Below are 24,431 nucleotides of genomic sequence, written 5' to 3'. Positions count from 1 at the left end.
GGTTAGAAGACCAACTAGCTGATTGCCTCACTAAAGGTGTTCACCATCCAAAGTTTGCTAAGAACCTTGCCAAGCTGGGCATGATTGACATATATGCTTAGCTTGAGGGGGAGTGTTGAGAATGGTTAGACAAGGGTGTTTCTGGTATTTTTCTCCTTTCTTATACTCTCTCAGTATTTGGGCACCCAGATAGGGGCCTTCTTGTAATTATTATTTTTTCAAATTATAAAGTAAACTTTTGAGGGTGTGAACAAAGAATAACACACACCTCTTGACGCTTGCTCTCTTCTTTCTCTTCTTCTCTTCTCTTCTTTCTTTCTCTCTCTTGAAACCCTAGTTTCTGCAACTAATAGTAATTTGTCAAGTATATATACTTAAAGTTTTAGTTTATGTTTGTTCTTTATAAATTATAATCTTTTAACGTGTCCATATGTTTGTTCAATTTGTATGTACCCATTTATTTTGTTACTTGTCAATTATTTCTTTCTAATTTTCTAATTTATACAGTGATTTTTGTAGTTTCTGTTTTTTCTTTGTAGTGTATTATGGTTTATTTCTCTCTATGTGTTTATTTAAACATTACATTCAGTTGGCTTTGTTTCATAGTTGAAGGTGGTGATATATGGGTTTGCAGGTCACCCTTGTTCAAATTGTATTTGAGTGAAATAGAGACACAACTGAAAGAAAGTTTTTCCACCATTAGGTATTAGATATTGTTTTTCCCTTTGTAGTGGCAGTTAGAGCATGCATGTAATGTTTTTGGTATAAGATTTTCAATTTATTCTCATTGGTTGGTTGTATTTTCTTGGCATATAGATGCTGTACTTGCATTCAGGATGGTAAAGAGCACAAAGAATGTATGCTCTCTCTCTCTCTCTACATATATATATGTGTATATATATATATATACTTGTATATGTATATTTGTATCTATGTATATCCATTTTCTAAATAAAGAAGCATGCATTTTCTAGGTTATCTTTCTATCTAATTTGAGCATTGTAAAGGGCTTATCTGTGCATTTCAGACCATTCATTTGATGGGGGATCTTTGGGTGGACTGCATCTTCATTTTCCCTGTTCATGTCAGATGGGTTCTATGCAATAGTTTTATTTAAAGAAACCTGAGAGAAAAGAGGAAGTAAAAAGGGGAAGAGGAAATGATGAAAGAAAAATAGAAATTGATAGAAAAACTTTGAAAGAAAGAGATTTTCACATGGTATTCATTGATCTGGAAAAGCATATGGTGGAGTCTCTAAAGAGATAATATGGTGGGTTTTGGAAAAGAAAGGAAGGTTTTTTTTTTTTTTTTTAAATTTGAAATAGGTGCACGAACCTTAATCTTCTAAATTTTATTTCTTGGTGAAGTAAGAAGAAAATAGCGGTGGCTTGTTGTAGTTTTGAAGCAAAGTAGAGATAGAGAGCTATGGTTCATGGATTTTTAGACATGTAGTGGCTTCTTTCCTTGCAGAATTGAATATGAAAATCAATTTTACTATATTGTTCTAATAAAAAAATCTATTAATGTTACTTATAATCCCATTTAGCATAATGGGACAAAACATATTAATATAGATCATCATTTATTCAAGAACAAATGATCCTAGGAGAGCTTTGCTTATTACATTAGATCAGTAGTTGGACAATGTATTTACAAAGAGTTGTTAGATCAAAGCTAGGTTATAATGTAGGCAAAATGGGCATAATTAACATCCATGTTCAGCTTGAGGGGGAGTTTGAGAGGTTTATGTTTATTTTCAGTTTTGTGGTTATGGGCTTATTTGTCTCATCTTATTTGAATTTTTTATATTTATTATACTTGAGGTCATCCAGGGGTATAATGGTTATATTTGTATTGTTTCTCTTAGATATAAATAAAGGGGACTGCAAGTGCCTACCTATGTTCTTTCAATTCTTTCTTTATAAAATCATTGCTAAGATGCTATCATTGAGGATTAAGGTTGCTTTACCCTCTGTTATCTTTCCAAATCAGGGTGTTTTTGTACAAGGTAGACAAATCACCAATCGAATTTTGATTGCAAATGAATGTGTAGAGGACTTTAGAAGAGAAAGAAAGAAATGCTTCATTTGCAAGTTGGACTTGGAGAAAGCTTATGATATGGTAGATTGGTCCTTTTTGTTGGAAGTATTAAGGAGTTTTGGCTTCGGAGAGAGATGGTGTAAGTGGATAAGAGGGTGTAGAGAGATTGGGATGAATGGGCCCTAGCATCTATTTTTATGTTCAAGTAGTATGTTATTTATTTTGTATGTTAATGGGACTTTCTTTATGGGCTTGTTCTCTTTTATAAGTTCTTGCTTAGTTGGCCACCCACTTAAGGGCAGACTTATAATTAACCTAGTTAATGAAGATTAATAAAAGAATTAGTGAAGGGTGAGAGGAGATTATCGAACTCCTCCTTCTTTCTCCCTTCTCCATTTTCTTCCTACTTTTCTCTTATAATCTGAAATATTTTATTATTCTTTTATTGGATTGAATCACATCTTGGTATTAGAGTCGGTCTTCCTCTTTTGGTTTTGTTTTCTTTTCCCATACACCCTTCGATTAGAAGAGTGTATGGAGAGATAAGTTGTTGATTATTCAGAGAACTTTTTTGCCTAGCTGGTAGAGGGTTTGTTGAGTCAGAATCTAGTTGTAGATTGCCAAGAAAGTGGGGCTGCTAATATTTTTCCCAAAACCCTAGCTGATTAGAGAGTTTCCAGTTACAGGTTAAAGAGACTGTTTGGGTGTGGCACTCAAGGCTTGGAGGGCTCCTTTTGATCTCCTTAAGTGTGTGGTTACAGTTGGAAGAGGTTTGGGAAGCTCTGATAAGAATGGCTACTTCTCTATTTCTTCTCAGAAGCTAGGTGCAGTGAAACCCTAGTTTTGGGACCTTTAGGTGTTGAGCTAACCTTAGTTAGGTCTTTAAAGATTGAAAACCTTGTTTTTTTATTTTCGTTTGGTCAATGGAGCAATTTGGAAGTGAGATGAAACAAATCCTGGTGTTGGGGGTTGGTCCAGTATATTCCCTTTTGACAGGAGTTACTACAATCAAATTGGATGGAACAAATTGTTTGGCTTGGGCACAATCTATAAAGATTTTTGGCTGTAGTAGAGCTGTAGAGGTAAACTAGGGTTTCTCACGGGCAATAAGGAGAAATCGACAGAGACTGATCCTACATATGAGAAATGGATGCATGAGAACTACACTGTGATTGGATGGTTAGTCAATTCTATGCAGCCTCACATAAGTCAACATTATCTCTAGATGACTTTTGTTAAGGAGATTTGGGATAGTGTTATAGAAACACATTCTCAAAAATTGAATGTTGCAAGGTGGACCCCCCCTTCGAATGTGCAAAGCCTATTCACATTTATGCCGTTTCGGCCAACAAAAAGGGTCAAGTTTATGTGGAGGTGTATGAGGGCTGCAGTCTGTTGGACTATTTGGGAGGAGAGAAATTCACGAATATTTACAAATAAGGAGAGAAGTTTGGAAGCAATGCTAGAGGTCATCCACATTAGGGTTATACATTGGCTGAAAACCTTGGCTCTGTTCGCAGAATTCTCAGTTGATGAGCTGCAAAGAAAGTGGAAGGAGATAGTAGAACTTGTTCCAATGAGGAAGGCCTCAAATGTTTGTTGGATCCCCCCACCCCATGGCTTTGTTAAACTGAACTTTGATGGCAGCAGCTTGGGCAATCCAGGGCCATTTGGAATAGGAGTAGTAAGAGATGAACAAGGGAATCTGTTAGCTATGTATTCTGGATCTTTGAGAGCTGAGATTCTTGCAGCTCTTGAAGGGGTACAAAGAATCAAGGATATGCATATTAACAAGCTGATCATAGAAGGAGATTCTGAAGTGGTGGTAAGCTGGCTGAAAGAGGATAGTCTTAGACTTTGGAATTACAGTAATGAAAAGAGGAAATTCAAGTGGCTGACTAAGGACATGGAAATCCAATACAAATGGGTAAAAAGAAGTGCGAACTCTTTGGCAGATGGTCTAGTTAGACAAGGGGTGAACAGACATTCTATTTTTTGGATTGTCTTGTAATTTTTGTTCTTTTGATGTTTAATGGTTGTTCTTGGGAGCTAAGATTGTTTAGCTCCCTTGCTATGTGATTTTCTCATATTTTTAATATTAATTCAATCCACAGTTATTGATAAAAAAAATTGAATGTTGCAAGGGCCTACAAGTTGAGGAATGATGTGAAAAATTTGAAACAAGCAGAGAAGAGTGTAGCTATCTACTACTCAATGTTGAAGTCACTATGGTAGGAGATTGATGTTATGGAAACAATGGCATGGGAGAGCGCCAAGGATGCAGAGACATTTAGAAAATTTGTGAAACGAAACATGGTGTTTGAGTTTCTTATAGGACTCAACCCGGAGTTCGACATTACTAGGTAGGATATTTTGGCCAAGGCTGAGGTCACTCTTGCTCAGACATATGCTATGGTAAGCAGTGAGGAGAGCAGGCGATAGGTACAGTTACAGGGTCCCACTATAGAACACTTTGCACATGATGGAATAAAGCCAAAGGGTCTGACTGAGAAGAAAGAAGTGATATGTGAATACTGCAAGAAACCACGACATACTAAGGACACTTGTTGGAAACTTCATCCAAATCTTCTCTCGGACAGGTTTTAGAATAACATCAATAACAATAATTTTAAGAAGAATGGTCAAGACTGGAAAGCCTAAGAATGCTAATGCTGCCACAGTGCTTGAAGGAGGGAATAGGGAAAGTGAAGAAAAATAAGCTATGGAGCAACTGGCAGCAGTAAAGGCAGAATTTGAAAAGTATGGGAGGTTACTGAATCACTTGGAAACCACTGTCTCAACATCCAACCCTTCTGACAACACCTCATCATCTGCATTTGCTCACTCAGGTACACATGCTTCTTCAAATCATGCTACTGTTTCGGGTAACTATAAAATCCCTTGGATTATTGATTCTGGTGCATGAGACCATATGACTAGTTTATCTAACCTCTTTTGCTAATATCAACTCCTCTCTGGTAGAGAGGAGATATCCCTTGCTGATGGGTCTCTTGCTTCCATCTCTGGCAAAGGGGATATCAAGGCCTCTAACACCATTGTCTTATCCTTTGTTTTTCATGTCCCCAAACTTAAAACCAACCTTTTATCTGTTAGTAGCTTGACTAAATCCATGAACTGTAGCATAACCTTTTTTCCTACCCATTGTGTTTTTCAGGACTTAACATCTCAGAGGATGATTAGGAGTGGCCATGAGGCGAATGAAATGTACTTGCTGGACACACCTAATAGGAGTCTTTGACCACCTAATGGAGTAGCCTTGGAGTTTGTTTTGTCATAGTCTTTTGATAGAGTCATGTTATGTCATTTACGGTTTGATCATTTACCTTTTTTCTTCTTTGAGTCATTTGTTTCCCGATATGTTCAAGGGAATGTCTTTATCGAGTCTTCATTGTGAGTTATGTGAACTTGCAAACATTGTAGACATTCTTATTCATTAAGCAATAAAAGATCTATTTCTCCTTTTTATATTGTGCACTATGATGTGTGGGGGCCATATCATTTGCCTACTATGGGGGGTTACAAGTATTTTATCCTCTTTATTGATGATTATTCTCATTATACTTGGATTTATCTCATGAAATCTTGGGATGAAGTTCCAACCATTGTGCAAAAGCTTCATGAACTTATTCTTACTCAGTTTAATACTTGGATCAAAATATTCCACTCTGATAATGCTAAGGAATATTTGGAGAAGAACCTTTCATCATACTTTGAGACCTTTGGGGTTATTCATCAGAGTTATTTTTCCTACACTCCACAACAGAATGGAGTGGCGGAAAGGAAGAGTTGCCATGTAGTTCTTATCAAATTTTGGGGGAATGCTGCTCTTATTGCCACATATTTGATTAATCATATGCCTTCTCGGGTTCTGGGTTTTAAAACCCCATTTAGCCTTCTCTTTTCGGATGAGGATCTCTTTTCTCTTCCTCTCCAAGTTTTTGGGTGCACATGCTATGTACATGTTCATAATCATTAGAGACATAAATTTGAGCCTAAGGCATATAAGTGTGTCTTCTTAGGATATGCCTTTACACAAGAGATATTGTTGTTTTGATCCGGTTCATGACACCTATTTTGTCTCTAAGGATGTCACATTTACTAAGTCTACTCCTTTCTTTGGTGTTTCTCTTGAGGGGGAGAATTCTGATGAGCCATTTGCTATGTCCCCAGTTGTTCTCCTTCCAATGGGTCTACCTCTCATGTTGCTTCTCCTTCCAATGGATCTACCTCTCATGTTCCTGTTCCTCTTCCTCCAGATCATCCTCCTAGTTTTCTCTCACATCCCATTGTCCAAAGGTGGTACCAAAGACAAAGATTTAGGCATGGGCAAGTTTGTTTCCACTCCTTCAATAGAGCCTCTAGCACCTTCCATCACTTTTGAGGTAACAGCTTAGCCTTCACCTGACCCTTCTGCTACCTTCCCAGACCTTGACCTTCCTATTGCCCTTCGCAAAGGCAAGCGGAGGTGTACAATACATTGTATCTCCGAACACCTATCCTATAGCCTTCTATCCCTTCCCTATTACTCTTTTCTTGCCTTTGTTTCTACCCATGTGATTCCCAAGTCTGTACTGGAAGCCCTATCCAAACCTGAACGGATGGATGCTATGATGATTGAACTAGATGCTTTGCATAAGAACCATGCCTGGGATATTGTGGATTTGCTTAAAGGGAAGGAATCAATGAGCTATAAATGAGTGTTGCTAAAGGCTAGATTGGTTGCTAAAGGCTACACTTAAATGTATGGTATTGATTACCTTGAGACTTTTGCTCTTGTGGCTAAGATGACTTCAGTTCGAGTTTTGTTGTCTCTAACTGCTACTTTTGATTGGCCCCTCCACTAGTTTGATGTTAAAAATGCCTTCTTGAATGGAGACCAAATGAAGAGGTCTATATGTTTTTGCCTCCAGGGGCGTATGGAAAGGAAATGCAAGGGAGGGTGTGTAAAGTGCAGAAATCCATTTATCTTCTCAAACAGTCTCCCCGAGCATGGTTTAAGAGATTCAGAGCTGCCCTTGTCTCTTTTGGTTATACACAAACTTAATCTGACTATACTTTGTTTTTGAAAAGAAGTAACCCCTTGGTAACTTTTTTGATTGTTTATGTTGATGACATTGTGGTTACGAGTAAAGACACCTAGGAAGTGATTAGGCTTAAAAGATTTCTTAACTCTGAATTTGAGATCAAGGATTTGGGGGATCTCAGATATTTCTTAGGAATTGAAGTTGCTTAGTCTAAGGATGGTATCTTCATTTCTCAACACAAGTATGTTCTTGACCTCCTTGCAGAGACTGGTAAACTTGGTGCTAAACCGGCTTCCACCCCTATAGACCTCAATAATAAGCTCTCTTCTACTGATGGTGAATTGTTGTCTGGTAGGGGAGTGTTTCAGAAACTGTTAGGAAAGTTGTTATATCTCTGCATGACTCGGCCATACATTTCCTATGCAGTGAGTGTTATTAGCCAGTTTATGCATTCTCCCAGAGATACACATATGGTTGCTATAGAAAGTTTTGTGTTACTTGAAAGGCACTCCATGGAAAGGTATTCTGTTTGCCAACTGCCAAGCATGGACACACAAAGCTGGAGGCATACACTGATGGTCTGATGCTGATTGGGCCGGATGTATTGATGATAGGAGATCCACCTCAGGATATTGTGCTTTGGTGGCAAGGAACATTGTTTCATGGAGGAGTAAGAAACAGTCTGTAATAGCCAGATTCTCAACTGAAGCAGAGTACAGGGCAATGGCAAGTGTTAGAATTATTGCGGCTGAGATCACTTTTGGAAGAGTTGGGTGTTGACTATGAAAAGTTAATGATGCTCTACTGTGACAATTAAGCAGCTATCAACATTGCATATAATCCTATTCAACATGACAAAACTAAGCGCATAGAGGTTGATAGACATTTTATATAGGAAAGAGTTGCTTCATGGGAAGTTTGTTTGTCATTTATCTCTTCAGAAGAGCAGTTGGTTGATGTTCTGACCAAAGGTGTTCCAAAAGGGAAATTGTCACACTATATAAGCAAGTTGGGCATGATTGACATCTATGCTTAGCTTGTGGGGGAGTGTAGAGAGATTGGGCCAAATCGGCCCTAGCATTTGTTTTTATGTTTAAGTAGTATGCTATTTATTTTGTATGTTAATGGGTCTGTTAACCTCTTTTATAAGTTCTTTTAAAGTTCTTGCTTAGTTGGCCAGCCACTTAAGGGAAGACTTGTAATTAACCTAGTTAATGAAGATTAATAAAAGAATTAGTGAGGGGTGAGAGGAGATTATTGAACTCCTCCTTTCTCCCTTCTTCTCCATCTTTTTCTTCTTCTTCTTTTCTCCTATAATCTGAAATATTTTACTGCTCTTTTATTGGACTGAATCACATCTGAGGGTGTGTAAGGACATGCCATTACTCCTTGCTAATGAATGGAGCAATAGTGGATTTCTTTCTGGTCCTAAGGGGAGTTAGGCAAGGAGGCCCTCTTTCTTCTTTTTTCTTTACTCTAATTTCTCTTTTCTCTTTTCTCAAGAACTAGTGAGGGTTGGAAGGTTGGACGTGGTAGAGTCCCAATTACACACTTGCAATTTGCAGACGATATCTCGTTATTTTGTGAAGGAGGAAATAGGGATTGGGTCAGAAACCTTAAGTTGACAATCCAGTTGTTTAAGTTTATCTCCAATTTGAAGGTGAACTTTGACAAAAGTTGCATAGTAGGTGTTAATATGGAAAAAGGGGAAATGATGGAGCATGCTAGCATTTTGGGCCATGAAGTGTCACAATGGCCTATGAGATATCTGGGACTACCCTTGGGAGACAATTCAAAAAGGAGTTGTTTTTGGGATCCGGTGGTGGAAGGATTAGCTAAGAGGCTTGTTGCTTGGAAGAAGAATTATCTGTCTTTAGGGGGAAGGATTACATTAATAAGGGCCACATTGGCTAATCTGCTCTTGTATTTCATGTCTGTTTTCAAGATGCCGGTGAATATTAGTAGGAAATTGGAAAAACTGATGAGGGATTTTTTTGTGGGAACCGAGGGAGAATAAAAAGGATCATAGGGTGTGCTGGAAATTGGTGAGTAGAAGCAAGAGGTTTGTAAGCTTAGGTTTAGGCAATTTGTAGAAGAGGAACGGGGCTTTATTAGGTAAGTGGCTTTGGAGACTACCAAAAGAGAAGCTTTGGGCTAAAATAGTGGTAGGGATACATGGGCTTGCAGCTGATTGTTGGGATGCTGGATTACTGACTGCGGCTACTAGAGCTTCACCTTGGAAGGCCATCCATTTCTATCCTCCTGTCCTTCTTTACCTTTTGTCAGGTATGTGACCTATATTCTGGAAATCTCATAAAATTTTAGGAACAGGTGTGGGTGGGTAACCCCTCTTTGAAAGACAAATTCCTTTCTGTTTTTGATATGTCAAGATATAAAGATAAGCCTGTGTTTTCTTTCATGCTTCCTTCAAACTTGCCGAGGGGTGTTGAATGGGATCTAGGGTTGATATCCTTGATGGGGTATACTTTAACTTCTCAAAACCTGATAGCCGAATTTGGACCCCTTCCCCTTCAGGTGTCTGTCTACTCATGTGCCTCCTTTTTTGGAGCTTTAACACAAAATGCTGACTCTTTGGGGCCACCTTTTCCCGTTAAGGAGGAATGGGGTAAGCCCATCCCTCCAAGAGTTGGGGGTTTTTGTTGGGAAAGCTTTCTGGAAAGAATCAATACCTGCAATTTCATCCAAAGGAAAAGAACAAATTGGTGTTTATCCCTTCAGTGGTGTGTTATGTGTAAGGCTAATGGAGAATCCTGCTTTCATTTATTAATCTCCTGCCCGTTTGCATCTTCTATTTGGGATTGGTTTTTCTCATTGTTTGGGTGTAGGTGGTGTCCTCCGACGAATGTGCAAATTTTGTTTGCTTCTAACTTCTTTAGGTGGGCAATGAAAAGAGGAAGAATGTTATGGAGATGTGTGAGGGCGGCTGCTAGCTGGTCCATTTGGGAAGAAAGGAATGCAAGACTATTTTCAGGTAAGGACTAGTGAGGCTGTCAAAGAAACATTCATGGTGAGAGTGATACATTAGGTAAAATATTTGGAGATGTTTGATGCTTGTTCAACTAGTGATCTCCTGAATAGTTGGTCTAGTGAGGAAGTGGCCAATTCTGAGTACCATAAGTTCACTACAAGCCCTATTTGGTCTCCATCGTTGAATGGGTATATAAAATTAAACTTTGATGGAAGCAGTGCAGGTAATCCAGGCCCCTCTGGTATTGGAGGGGTTTTTAGAGACAGAGAAGGCAGAATTGTTGGCCTATTCTCGGTTCTAATTGGAGTAGGTGATTCTTTAAGGGTCGAGGTGCTAGCTGTCAAGGAGGGACTGCAAAAGGCAAAGGACATGAATTCAAGGAAGCTGCTTATAGAAGACGATTTTAAGCTGGTACTGGAGTGGCTGCAAAAGGAAGGACAAGGATTTTGGGTTTTTAATAATGAAAAGAAAAGGCTTAAGTGGTTGGCACAAAATATGGAAGTGAAATTTAATTGGGTAAAAAAACTGCAAATGGGTTTGCTGATGTACTAGCAAAGCAAGGGGTGGGAAGGAGTCAATTGTTTTGGGCTCAATTGTAATAGATAATCTCCATATGTAGAGTTAAGAAGTTTAGTTCTCCTATTCTTGTAACTGTTCTATATTAATTTTAATGAAATTCTGTTATTGATAAAAAATGCTAACTTGCATTTGCCAACTTGTGTATTTCCAGGTGAACTTGCTGAAAGGATTTGGTGTCTTCACGTGTTTCACATTCGTGGTTCACATCTAATGTTTCGCTCTTGTAATGATCAACTGTTCAGATTCCCAGCATGTCCTATGTGAGAAGTCTAGGTGTTTTTGCTTTTTATTTAAATGCTCTATGATCCATTATTAAAACATTTATTGACATTTTGTTCCTCAATTCTGGCCAGTAATGTTTCCCTTTTGTATATGCTAAATATTAACTCATCATGCTGACTTAATATATGGTTATTATTTCTTTATTTATTTGGGGTGGGGACTGGGGAGGAGGGGGTTTTGGAGCATCGTATTGACCTTTCTCAAATTCCTATGCAACCTTCGCCAGTGAGTTGATGTCTAATTATTTTACTTTCCATGATATCTATCTTTAGTCTCTTTCTCTCTTCTAAGTAGCATTACTAACTATATCTGAGGAACGACACTGCAATAATCATTTTGCAAAGTTTCTCAAGGTCAACAGCCAAATGTTACATACAGCACCTCTCCAAGAGAACACCTCCGTACTCACAAGCTATGTATGATGCAGGCATTAAGTCATGATCCACCAAGCAACTCTGGACTGTGGTCTGCGGAAGAGTTTCGTCCTTTTGTCTTTCTTATACTTCCGCGTGGAGAATTTTCTTCAAGCATCTACAAAAGTTGGACGGTCACTAAGATTAATATTGGTAGCTTTTTGATAGCCAATCGAAATTTAAAGTTTCTTTCCAATCACCGTCGATGTTACTTAACTAGGACAAGTCATCTTTTATCCACTCACCAACGTGAAACACCGAGACTGGAAGCCAAACAATGAAACAAATTGCATGGAGTGTAGTACATTCTCTTCTCACTTCCAGCCAATGGGAGGACTGACAGCCTGTAACAGAAGGTGTGGTACCTCTTATGGGATAGTGATGCCTGAATATGACTTCTCATTGGCCATTGTCTTTGTGAAGCAATATAAACAATGTTCGCGGAAATGTCACAAACTCAGCTGAGGGTGGAGCTACTGATAAGGGTATCCACTCCAGTATAGGAAGCATGAAGAGAACTCAAATTGTGAGGTGTGGAAAGAGAATAGTTGCTAAAATTTCCGTGGTTATTCTTGTAGTTGCTCGAAGAAGGGCATCACTGGATTGGTGGCATGAATCAGATGTATTGAGGCAATTAGTTTGCTGGTTCAAGTCACAATGGAAGCAAGCAAAGAGATGGCAAAGGGAAGGCTCGCGGTTCAGCTATGATATTCACAGCTATTCTCAGAATTTTGATGATGGCTTTCTTGATGATTGCCACTCTCCATGTGTTCCATGATTTACCAATTCCTTTCTCTTTTTTCATTAGATGTATCAGTCAATTCGTTTGAATGTCTACCACTTTGATGACGGTTTCCTTGCGGATTACAATTTACAACCAGCTTATCTGATTAGTTTTTATCTCTGCATCTCTAGGAATGATGAAAAAAATTGCAAATGAGTAGCATTATTTTTACATGGATATATGTATCATCTTTTTTCTACTTACGGAACATAATAGATGATCATAATTCTTATTAGTTATTTTTGCACTCCCAAATCCCCATTATCTTTACAGCATAGCTAAGGTGGTGCTTGCATCGGCATTTCTGTTGCTTTTGTTCTGGGTCCCCTACGACTCGCTCTACCACTCACTCCCTAGCCCATCAAGTTCTCAATATCAAGATTCGTTACTTTTACCGCAAGTAATTCACAATCTCTAGAGTTGCAAAGATGGCCCAAGTTTAATCCCAGTGGCATCCTTCATATTGAGCACACAAAGGGTTCAAGCTTCAAATCCTACCTCACATCCCGCCCTCACCCTCCTGTTTACAATGGAATCAATACCCCTTGACCAGGTTCTTTTCTTTTCCCGTCCATGTTTCTGGTAAACTTATATTTGATAATTTAATAGTGGAATTACTCAACGTTGAAAATTGCCCCATATTACTGCAACCTGTTTACTTTCATCTGGTGTTCGCATCCGAAATCTAGTATTCATCCAACCTACCATATGCATTCCGTGCCAAGCATATTGGTTGGTTAATCGGAAAATCATCCTTTGCCAAAGCATCTGCAATTACTTGTCAAATTAAGCTCACAGGCACCATCATAGAAAGAGCAGCTTGGGAGAATATCCTCTGTAAGCCAAAAAAGAATTCCATCCCTACCATTTTACTATGGATGGTCCCTATTCATGGAAGGTAAATCAACTAGCAGACCAAGATAAACATGGGAAGGCCATACTGCAAGGTTAGGGGTTTATTTCTGGAGGTGGTCTCACTGTTTGTTTACCTATAGTGGCCATGGTTTTATCATTTGATGGCTGAAATGATGTTGGCACACTTTGTAAACAATTGATGGTTATAACATTTTTTTTAATTCATCTTTGATTTCCTGTTGTTAGAATCTTGTGGCTGATCAAGCTCCAAGTTCATCAACCTTTCACCAGAACATTCACAAAATCTGGAGCTGCTGAAACAAAGTCAAGTCCTTAATGATTCATCTCCGCATTCACCTTCAATGTGCACATGCATTGATCCTTTTTCTGATTCCTGAAAACATAGGGCAGGGATGAAAAATTAGTTTGGAGATCTAAAAGAACTTGGGTTATTGAGATTTGAGATCAAGCTATCTCCAACTGTATCCTTGAAACAAAAAACATGATTGGGTTTCATTTGCTTTAGCTAATTAGCTTATTAGGAGCTGTGGGGAGAGCAGCAATTGGCTTACTCTATTAAAATGAAGAGAAATAAAAAATTTCACATACCTAGTATATTTCTCATACCTTCAATAGTGCAATTATCATTTATTGATAGAAAAAAGATATAACCATACCATATGGAATACCATCCACCACTACAATAGGACGAAATGATAAAAAGAGAATACAAGAACTTGCAGCAGAGAAAAATGGGAATGAAGTTCTGGACTTGTGGAAAAAACAATAATCAAGTCAAAGATAATTATTTTTATACAACACATACTTTTCACTATTCCATTCTGTTTAGTGCCATCTATGTTTTAACACAATTTTTTATCAATATATGTTTACACATCAGTTCTGGAAATGCACTAGCATGAGCATGAAAAGACAATGCAGGTCAATCACAATAGGGGTTTGTTAAAAGTTTAATGCCGACTGCCAATTTGAACCCTCCTCTCTTATCTGGGTTTGGGACCGGCAGTGTAAGGCAAATTCACATTGGCGGAGTTTAAGGTGTTCCAACCTGAGGAAGGCTTAAATCTACCATCTGCAAAATTTTGTTGGTAAAGTCCAAAATTTGTTCATTTTAGTATATCATTAATTGAACACACATGTTCCTTTCTAAAACAGTTTCAGCAAGCCATATAGACTTCTGGAGGTATCATCTTACAACTAGGAAATGTTTAATATTCTCATGCAGTTGACTTCCAATTAGTACAGTGGGTATAGGAGAACCTTACTGGTAAGTTGAACAAATCAGTTGAGTACTAGAAGAACTCAGTAGCAAATATTAGATGTGATCATGGTGACGTCTTTAATGTGATTGGTTGAAATTTTAATTTAACGTGTAGCACATATTCAAAATGCACTGTGGTTGGAGTTTGGATTCATACTAAAGGTGTAATTTATGAGAACATAGTGTCTGATAAGTCTTGGCAGTAGATTTGCAATTACGACTAAAAAAATAACAAAATGTAATGTTAGTTAATCCTGCATCCATCTTATAATATTGATAAAAAAATGAAATTAATCTATTTAAAAATGCGGGGGCGGGGGGAGGACTCGAATCAGAACATGAACATTTTAAACGTAATAGTAGTTCAATTGCTTCATCGGGATAGAACAATTCCTTAATTAGTAATTTGATTTGAATGATGGATTTATTGTCATTACTCTTAAAGGGCATAATCATTGAAAAAATCAACTTGAATCAGTAAAGTCAGTGTTTTGAGATCAAAGGACACGCGTAAATGTCAAGAATCAGAGACATGGAAAAACACAAGGATCAACAGATTTAAAACGTAAACTGCACAATGCCACAATTCCAATCTCTTCTTTTTGTACGTTGAATTTGTAAAATTTAATTCTGGTTAGTTAAAGTTTAAACCACATGGGTATCTAAGTATACATAATAATAGAATCCCATCAAGTTTAAAACCAAGACATAAACAGAAAGCAAAAACAACAAAGAAATGTGCACCTGAAAACCTCTGAAATTTGACCTTATTTCTCTTTCCATTGCTAATGAAGCTACCGATTCTGCAAAATTTTCAACACAAACCAGTTGCTCACCGCGAGAGTGACAGTGCTAAGAGCCGCTATCATTCTTAGACATTATCTCTTCAACACGTTCCACATCCCAATTCGATGTACCGATCTCACAAGCCAATTACTACAAAACAAACTTTTCTTGTTCCTCCTAGCTTCAGAACTCACCTTCAAGAGCGCAGACAGCTCGAGTTCATCGGACTGAATCCACATTTAAATAATTAAATCATGTGCTGTTCAACAGCATACGCCTTCCCGGCATCCGAGTATTGACGACAAACAAATAATTGAGGACCACAGACCTCAGTCTCGGACAAATATTGTATTTTCCCATGGTTTTCACTAAAACTCAAAAGCGCAATCACAGCCCGATTTATCAGCAGCGAGACTCGCCATAGCCTTGATTGTTGCTTCCTTGGGAACCCAACTCACTTTGGTGTAGAATGTGGTGCACTTCTAGTCATATTCAAACACGTCGTAGTGCATGGAAAGTTTGGGGCACTTTGTGTATAAAATTCATTTTTTGAAACTTAAAAAATAAAAAGGTGAAAAAAAAAGGAATTTGACTGTATAATTTGATAGACAAGAGAGGCTAAACAAAACAAATGGGAAATTCAAACCAATGGCTTGCTTGCCAAACCCTAGATGGCTAGACTCCATTAGCAAGAGATTTACAGGAATAGATCGTTCTTTAAATAAAGGGGTAGAAATCGTTTTGCAAGAAAAGGGGTTTTTTCTTTACTGTTTTTTATTCTTCTTTGGGCACCGTTAACAAGGGATTTCTAGATTTCTTTTTCTTCTTCAAATTTCAATCAAGGGTGGAAGCCTTTTTCAATAAAATTGTTTGATTTCATCAGTGTGGCTTCTTTTTCTTCTTCAAGTTTCAATCAAGGGCGTAATCCATTTTCAATCTTCTACTTTTTCAAATTTCTTCTTCTTCTTCTTGGATCCCTATTTTTTACGAGTGAAGCTACAACAAGAGTATTCTACAACATCAAGATGCACTTTGCACCGAGTTAAGCAATGAATTTGAACAGGTAGATGGAAACCACATCTAAACCACACATGTGCTCATGTGAATTAGATTCGATATGATTCCTTAAATGAGTTGGATTTATAAAATTTCAGGCGCCTTTATCCTGGTAATAATGGTTATGAGAAAAATGTCTTCTGGGTTCTATATTGTAAACGTATTTGAACACCAAGAAATATCATGAATAGAAATTTAATTGAATTCCTTCCCCTTGGCTGAAGAATAGTATTCCTACAAATCATTTGTTAATGGTGTATACTCATGACTAGAGTTTTTCTGGTAATAATGATTATGAGAAAAATACCTCTTCTGTTTCATCAACATTGAATCCTAAAGATTGCAATAATTTCATCCTTGGTCTTGCTTCTTTGCTCTTCTTTGATCATGGAAAACAGTTGTTGTTGAGGAAAGGCGGGGGACTCTCGAGGACTATGAGCCAAGGGATTAGTTTACCATCTATTGAATTAGATAGCTAATTCTTTTTCATTATTTTAAGTTTCTAAAAATGGATTTTATAGATAGAAGATGCGAAACCCATATTCCAAATCAGAATCTTTCCTTTCGATGAATCTGAAGTGGGTTCTGACGAAGAAGAAACGAGTTGTTAAGAGAATTCGAACAGCGAGTTAGAGGAAGGGTATTCAAATTGTAAGAATTGAGACAGAAATTCTCCGAGAATGCTCTCTCGTATAGTGAAAAGAGTATCAGAGAGGTCTCTCTTCTTCTTCTTTCACGATGCATGATTAGATTTTAGAAATGCTTAGGCATAAACCCCAAACGATTAAACCCTAATCCATTCAAAGAAATCAAATCATCGAACTCCAGCCAGGGATATCCAACTGTGAGAGAGTTTTCACTCGCACGTGTAACAAGGGCTGGCACATGCGTTTTGATCAACTAATAGAAGAGGACTTTTATGGCATTATAAAATGAAGATGGGCAGTTTTAAGTAATTAAGGTAGAAAGAACCCGCAGAAACCCTACTTATCTTACTGCCTATAAAATGGCAAAACCCCTGCGGCTCGGCTGATTGCTGAAGGAGGAATAGCATCTTATCGAGGTGATCCAAAATGTCGAAGCGAGGTTTGTGCCCGTCTGTTCTCTGGATTTGGGCTTAGCGTTTGTGGTTCACGATTTCTGCAGCGGTGAAGATTGACGAGCTGTTCTTGTTTTGATTGCAGGACGTGGAGGAACGGCCGGCAACAAGTTCCGGATGTCGCTCGGTCTACCGGTGGCTGCAACGGTGAACTGTGCCGATAACACAGGTGCCAAGAACCTGTACATCATCTCCGTGAAGGGGATCAAGGGTCGCCTCAACCGGTTGCCGTCGGCTTGCGTTGGTGACATGGTGATGGCCACCGTGAAGAAAGGGAAACCTGATCTCAGGAAGAAGGTCATGCCTGCCGTTATTGTTCGTCAGAGGAAGCCATGGCGCCGAAAGGATGGTGTCTACATGTACTTCGAAGGTTATATATTTTTATTTCTATCTACTTGCTTCTGTTTATCATGTTGTATTGTTTTGTTCTTTGCAATTGTATTGAAATATATATTCGAAGTAATGGGATTGATGTTTTCATTTTTGGAATGCTTTCTGAGTATGGTTGGTATTTGTTACTTATGAAGAAAAGATTGTAGATTGGCTTAATTCGATAATTGCATTGTTAAAACAAAGTAATCAACCTATTGTTATTAGTGCTAATTCCATTATCAGGCTTAGGTTGTCAGTAATTTTGACTTTGACACTTGATTTGTTTTGATGACGTTTTCTAAGGTTTTTCTTCTCACCAACACATGGATTGATACATGTTTTTATTAAACAAAGGAAAAAAAGTTAATTCTCTACCTTGTGATCTTCTTAGGTGGAACAACTATTGCTTATGAGATAGTATTACATTAATCGCAGAGCTTTACATGCTTGTCTCATAACAGTTAAACAAGCAATTGAAACCTTTTCTTCTCTAATCTATAGGGTAAAGATGGTCATACACATGATTTCCAGAGAAAGGAAAGTTTTACTTATTCTCCTCCAAGTATTGATAAAGTATTTTTTGTTTATTACCTGATGCTCAAGATTAGATGATGATTACATATGACCAATGATCATATCAAGATCTATGGACAAGACAAATCTGTATTAATAATACAAAATGGGACGAGTGGCAGTTGCCCACTTACAAAAATATATAAAAAGGATTTCTTCTCTTGTTTATTTTTTATAAGTACGCCTCTCTTATTTAAACAGATTGGGATACCCATGATTACTTGAGGTTATAATTGGTGTTGCAGTCCAACAAGTTAAGATGATTTCGTATTTTTGTTTTCTTTCCTCGTGCATCAATTTAGGAACTATTATTATCATATTATTAGAGAATTGTCATGGTGGTAGGCAGGAAAAAGAATTAGGTTGGATATGTTAACGTAATATTAAAATTGTCATGAACCGAATCTATCACCCTGATTGTTTCTAGATTTTTTTGAAAGTTTGTTGGCTATATTCATTGCCATCTACATTTTGATTGCCTCTATTTGATCAAAATGTCCTGGGGACTGTTCCGAAAGTTTCTGAGCTTTGTACTTGTTTTTTGCAGATAATGCTGGGGTGATTGTGAATCCCAAGGGAGAAATGAAAGGTGGGTAATGCCTTAATCACATTATAATCCCAAACTTCTTACTTGCATGGCTAAGTTCATGCCATCCAAGTTCCAATATTGGACTGGCTACAGATTGTTATTTCGGTAGGTTGATAAACGGATGGTGTAGTGAACATTTCCTAATTGTTCTTGAACTGGTGCGTGCAGGGTCTGCTATCACTGGACCAATTGGAAAGGAGTGTGCGGACTTGTGGCCAAGGATTGCAAGCGCTGCCAATGCAATTGTTTGAATAGGTGTTGTTTCTACTTTCGAGCGCTATTTTTACATTTTGTTTGAGTTGATTTGTCAAACGAGGAATGTAATTTTGGTGGTTTTCTTAGTAGAGACAGTAGTAGTATCAAATTATATTTGAAATCGTATACTGTTGGTGGGCATTAACACTCAACACTTAACTTTGGTAGGGAAAGTTGCGTTCTTTTCTTTTACTTGCGGCACTGATACCCCTGTATCTGATTTGCTTTCTTTTCTCCTTTCACTGCCCCCTCCCGCATTATTTGATTGTTTTCATCCTCCCTCAAAGATGAGTAGATGACGGACAATCCCCCCTTGGGGTGAGTCGCAAGACGCTATTTTTAAATCCAAACAGTTGGAGTCTATGACTCCATTCACTTGAGGGAATAGAATAGATTCAGGTTAACTACCAATACCTCTTTTATAAAGTTCACCATTCTCCGCCCTCAAAAAAAAAAAAAATATATATATATATATATATATATATATAGAAAAATGATCTTATCCCTTGCAATGAGCTTTTGTTTCATTTGATCAAGGCATTCCATCCTTGATGACAGTGTAGGATGCCTCTTCAAACATGCTGGGAATTTCAAACTTCGTCCTCCTTGCGGTTACCTTGCACAGGAGGATTTGCAACATTCACCGTATTGCATTGTTTTTTCTTGAAGCCTAACTGTGTCGTGAATCTTTTGCATTGTTTGAAATTTCAATATATAAATTTTTTACCTTGTTATTCTATCAACTTGTCCCAGCCGTTAATGGGTTTGTCGAGGGTTGATGATGAAGGTAAAAGTACTAAGCTATCCATTGAAGATTTGGTGAGCTACTGTGCTTGACCATGACGAGAGAGAGGTGGTGAAACTTTCACTCCATCCGGCATGTAACAAGCAAACAGAAAAACTTTCATGATTTCATCTAAATACTAAAACATCCCCTTTTCAAATTCGACTAACACTCTTGTGTGGTGATGTGATCAAACAATAATTTCCCCTTGGTTAACACTATCCAGATCCATTATACACATGTCAATATGTGGGGGTTAAACTTTTTTAAACCCAAATTTGCCCTTTATTTGCCTAGAAACCGAAAACAATCTATGCTATAAGGTTCCATTTGTAACTTGAGGTACTTCCCTAGATGCTTTGTGAGATTCTAATAGGCCATTTCTGGGACAAGCTTCATCTCATCTTGAAGAATAATGGGCCCTCAGTTCCTTGGAATTATGAATTTTATCTGAGAATGTGGTCTTGTATCTCTGCAAATGTTTTTACATTTGATCTCATTGGCTCCCACTTTATATGCCTTTTGATCATCTCTAACATACTCTACCTTGTGAGCCTCTCCACATTGGTATGATCTAAGGTAGCTTTGAACATCTCTGCATCTGGTTTTTTCATATCCAACAACTGATGATATAATAGTGGCATCAAGCAAATCTGTAACATTTAAGGTTCAAAATTTCAATACGTATCAGCCGATATATTGTATTGGGGGCTTCCCGATATGTCTTGCAAGGGGTGTTTCTGGGCTTAACCCGGTTCAGAGGGTAGACAGGTCTTGAACTGATCCCTTTAAATCAGATTAAAAAAAAAAAACTAAAAATAAGGGAGTGAACCCCGATAAAGATTTAAACTCCCCTACTAGTGTGTCGGGCTGTATTGTATTGATCTTTTGAACCTTGTAACATTAATGAGATCTTTAACATTATTCTTAAGCGTGTGCTAAAGTTGAAAACGATATAGCCAATTTAGCTTACGCATTTATCAGTAAACACATTGTTTCGTAAGCCCTCCTATTTGATCCTCCACCTGTATGAATCTCCATGGAAGAGCATATACTCCTTGCAGGAGTATTCTTGTAGAGCATTTCGTCCAGTAAACTTCCTTATATTTTATTTAAGAAAACAATGAGAAAATTGACCAAGATCTTAACTCAACGATTTAAAACTGAAGATAGAAGACAGAGTTCTGAAGCTCGAGTTATTTCACTTGTTTAAGCCTCAAATATAGAGCTTTGACGAAAAGAAAGAGGAGAATTATTTGTTTGCAGTAATAAATATCTCTCATTCATTTTAGAGCCATTAGTCATCCTGAAATATTTCCCATTACAGTTTTCGTGGTTTTCTTTGAAAATGTAATAAATAATGGAGGGCAAATAAGTCTTTTCAACAATTCTGTTGAAAATTTAAATATAAAGGTATTTTATTTGCACAAGAATGGTTTAAGGCCATGTTTGGGTGTGCTTATAAATGCTTATTTGGGCCATTAAGCACTCTATTTGAGAAATAAGTCTGAAATAAGTGCTTATTTTAAAAATAAGGGCTTATACAATAAGCACTTGTTCAATTTTTTTCTTCCAAAATTATTCTTAGTTGAATTTTAAAATACCACTTATAAAATTATCCATAGTTGAATTCTATAAATGTACTTCTATGAAAACATTTTTACAAAAGCATTTTTATGAAAATATTTTACAAAAGCATTTTTATGAAAATATTTTACAAAAGCATTATTATAAAAGTACTTTTATGAAAGCATTTAAAAAAAATACTTTTATGAAAGCATTTTTACAAAACACTTTAAAAGTATTTTTACGGAAGCACTTTTACAGAAGTACTTTTATGAAAGCACTTTATAAAGTACGTTTGTAAAAGTACTTCCATAAAAGTGCTTTAGTAAAAATACTTTTATAAAAGTGTTTTTGTAAAAATGCTTTCATAAAAGTACTTTTGTAAAAATATTTTAATAAAAGTACTTTGTTAAAAGTGCTTTCAAAGGGTATTTTGAAAATTTGAAAGAAAATGATGAACAAAATAGTCACAAATGCTTATTTAAGTGCTTATTAGATAAAAAGACTGCCAAACGCCTAATATAAAATAAGTGATTATTTTAAAAAATAAGCACTTGAAAAAGTTGGGTGCTAAATGCAAATAAGTGCTTATTTGAATAACCACTCCCATACATGGCCCAAGTCCTATGAGTAATTAGAGGGGATGTATGAGTATTGATCTTAAAAGTCAAGGAGGTTTAAGTCTTTGCCCCTTCTTTTTACAAGAAGAGCAAAAGCTCAAAAAATCATTAGGGTGTAGAACAAATCCATTCGAGTGCTTTTGCACTCGGGGAGACCCAATCCCTTATTCTTTCTTAGTACAGTTGGCTAAACCACATTCTAAAATGTATTCACCATATATGCAAGTTGCTTTAGGCTTTGGGCCATGAGAAATTACACAGGTATAATCCTCAAAAAGCTCATCTTAATTGAAAAGACCTCATAAGCCCATGGTGAGAACAAATGGATATTGGGAGTGAACTTTTTTTCTTGCCCAAAGAATTGTCTCAACTTGGAACTTCAATAATTGAATTGAAGTTTCTGAATTCTTGGAGAATAGCATGGAAGGTTTATGAAACTTTGTTACGTAATCTCACTATGGCTATGTTTGGTTCTATGGGCATTTATTGAAAAAACGCCACTACATTAGTGGCACATAGGCATTGCCGTTTATTGTGCATGAAACCACAATTTGGTTTCAATGTTTCTCAAATAAACACTAGAAAACATAAATGCTTGGTGCATGAGGCATTTGGGGAAATGTCAAATCCTTGTTCCCCCAATGCTTTATCAGTTCTTGGAATGAAATGCTTGTGGCATGCTATATGGAGTGTTAATATGAGGAAAGTAAAAAATGTTTGAAGTTATACTCAACCAAACAACAAGAGAAAGAAACATTTAGAGTAAAGTTTTTCAAATAAACGTCTAAAGCAATAAGCATCCCAAGATAAATGCCCATGGAACCAAACACATATAATGTGCAAAAATATTGAAAAATTGGACTAAATGAACAAAGCCCACACTCCACATGCACATTTTGGTAAATTTCCTTCTTATACAACTGTAATTGAAGCAGTGATTTCGTTCTAAGCGAGTCGCGCTTGGGTCAATGGTCTACAACTCATTTATTTCGTCATTTCTTTGTTAATTAATTCCAAATCATTTGTAATGAGGGGTGATTTGGCCTGCCAATCATGAAGTGCCACATGGCAAGACTAAATTGTTTGAGGACACCTCGACGCCATGTGGGGGTAGGTCGAGTGAAGCCAGGACAGCCTAGACTAACCTACTTGGCTTACATCCGACTTGAGAGAGACCAATACCTCGAAGGCCAGGATGACCTCCCCGACCTAGGCAGACAAGGACTTGAGTAGCTAGCAAACTTACGGGGTACCAACCCACCGACATACGTGACAGGTTGTCCTTATCCGGAGTGGCACACCGATCGGTTTCGAGTCAAGCCACAACACGTTGCCTACCTGGCATGGATGACCCTGGTTCCCGCATGATTTGAAGAGTCCAGATGTGGATCATTGCCAATGTGGGAAGAACGTGCCCCAAAGATAGCGAACCGATAAGGCTCATTGCTCCCGGATATCTCAAACACGAAACACAAACCCTGACGCCTATAAAAAGACCTCACTATTCCTTTACAAGGTACCCGCGATTAGTGCAATCAGCCCTCTCTCTTCTTTTTACAAGCTCTCTGCTATCAACACTCTCATTGCTAACTTAAGCATCGGAGTGCTTCGCTTGGCTTCATCACCCTGGGTATTTTGATCCTGTCTTCTTGTAGTTTAGTGGACTGACCTCATCATCCCATTCATCCTAACTATCCTCCGACTGGGAGTTTGGCAAATTTGTGCAACATCAATTTCCTTCTCCCTATTTGGTGTATAGTGAACCGATCAAAGTTTCCTCATATTCTTCCGCAACACATTGAATATAGGAAAAACAAATCAAATTAGAAGCACTCTCTTAGAAATCTATATAAATATCTTGGTTTCTAAAGCCTGTCTTTTTTTTTTCTCTGATAGGTCTTGAGCTCCTGGCCTCAAGGTCCAGTCTCACCCCATAAATTTCAAATATACATTATTAGGGTAAACTCAAAAAAATAAAAGAAAAGAAAAACTAAAGCATAGAGTGTGTCACTTTACAACCTAAACTGTAAAAATCTTGAAAAGCCCCTAAGCGGATTTTAGAACTGCTCTTTGTAACGAGTCTGGATCTCTTGCCCACAAGAACTCTGTCCATGTCTACCCACATAACATCACAGTCATACATGAGAAACATCTCATCCTTTTAGATGGTATTATGCACGAAAAATGCCTTCAATGCACAGAAGTAATGTGTTGTGGGTAGACACAGGCGGAATTCTTGTGTAGTATGTTGTGGATAGATGCAGACAGAGTTCTTGTGGGCGAGAGATCCGGAGTCCTTTGTAAGCGGGATGTTCATCTCAGACAGTGTTAAGGAGTAGATGGATAGGTGTCAAGGATATGGAAGAAACATTGAAAGCTAGTGGTAGTGGTGCTAGCTATTCTATTGCATGCACTGTTGTTTAATTAAGACAACAATTATGTTGGCTGACTTGTAAGACTTC

At 37.6% G+C, this 24,431-nt stretch overlaps 2 protein-coding genes across 5 annotated transcripts in view; both read left to right on the top strand.

Moving 5' to 3' along the window:
• Window positions 1–12,147, top strand: part of LOC148878700 (fanconi anemia group F protein (FANCF)) — a 32,134-nt gene extending 19,987 nt beyond the window's left edge. Inside the window, exons 7-10 of one of the 4 annotated variants that reach the window (XM_088958860.1) lie at window positions 635–703; window positions 817–857; window positions 10,805–10,913; window positions 11,363–12,147. In XM_088958860.1, coding sequence (XP_088814986.1) covers window positions 635–703; window positions 817–857; window positions 10,805–10,913; window positions 11,363–11,369 — 226 coding nt within the window. In that variant the 3' untranslated portion in view covers window positions 11,370–12,147. Of the gene's footprint in view, window positions 1–634; window positions 704–816; window positions 858–10,804; window positions 11,083–11,362 lie in introns of those variants that run through there. The other 3 variants (XR_016103510.1, XM_088958879.1, XM_088958869.1) reach the window with 3 other exon arrangements.
• A 4,996-nt stretch (window positions 12,148–17,143) lies between these two features.
• On the top strand, window positions 17,144–19,191 carry LOC148878699 (large ribosomal subunit protein uL14x/uL14z/uL14y). The gene is made up of 4 exons (XM_088958888.1): window positions 17,144–17,197; window positions 17,296–17,580; window positions 18,703–18,744; window positions 18,913–19,191. Exons 1-4 carry the CDS (start codon window positions 17,185–17,187, stop codon window positions 18,993–18,995), a joined length of 423 nt encoding a protein of 140 aa, XP_088815014.1. The 5' UTR covers window positions 17,144–17,184; the 3' UTR covers window positions 18,996–19,191.
• The last annotated feature ends 5,240 nt before the right edge of the window (window positions 19,192–24,431 follow it).

The sequence above is a fragment of the Nelumbo lutea genome, chromosome 1, assembly GCF_056320005.1.
Source record: "Nelumbo lutea isolate HS-2025 chromosome 1, American lotus-T2T, whole genome shotgun sequence".
Classification (NCBI taxonomy): domain Eukaryota; kingdom Viridiplantae; phylum Streptophyta; class Magnoliopsida; order Proteales; family Nelumbonaceae; genus Nelumbo; species Nelumbo lutea.
Note: the sequence above shows the minus strand (reverse complement) of the source record. Positions and strands in the feature narration are given on the sequence as shown.

Coding starts and splice junctions, on each gene's coding strand:
- LOC148878699 (XM_088958888.1), top strand. Junction 17,581..18,702: donor TGTCTACATGTACTTCGAAG/GTTATATATTTT, acceptor TGTTTTTTGCAG/ATAATGCTGGGGTGATTGTG. Junction 18,745..18,912: donor TCCCAAGGGAGAAATGAAAG/GTGGGTAATGCC, acceptor TGGTGCGTGCAG/GGTCTGCTATCACTGGACCA.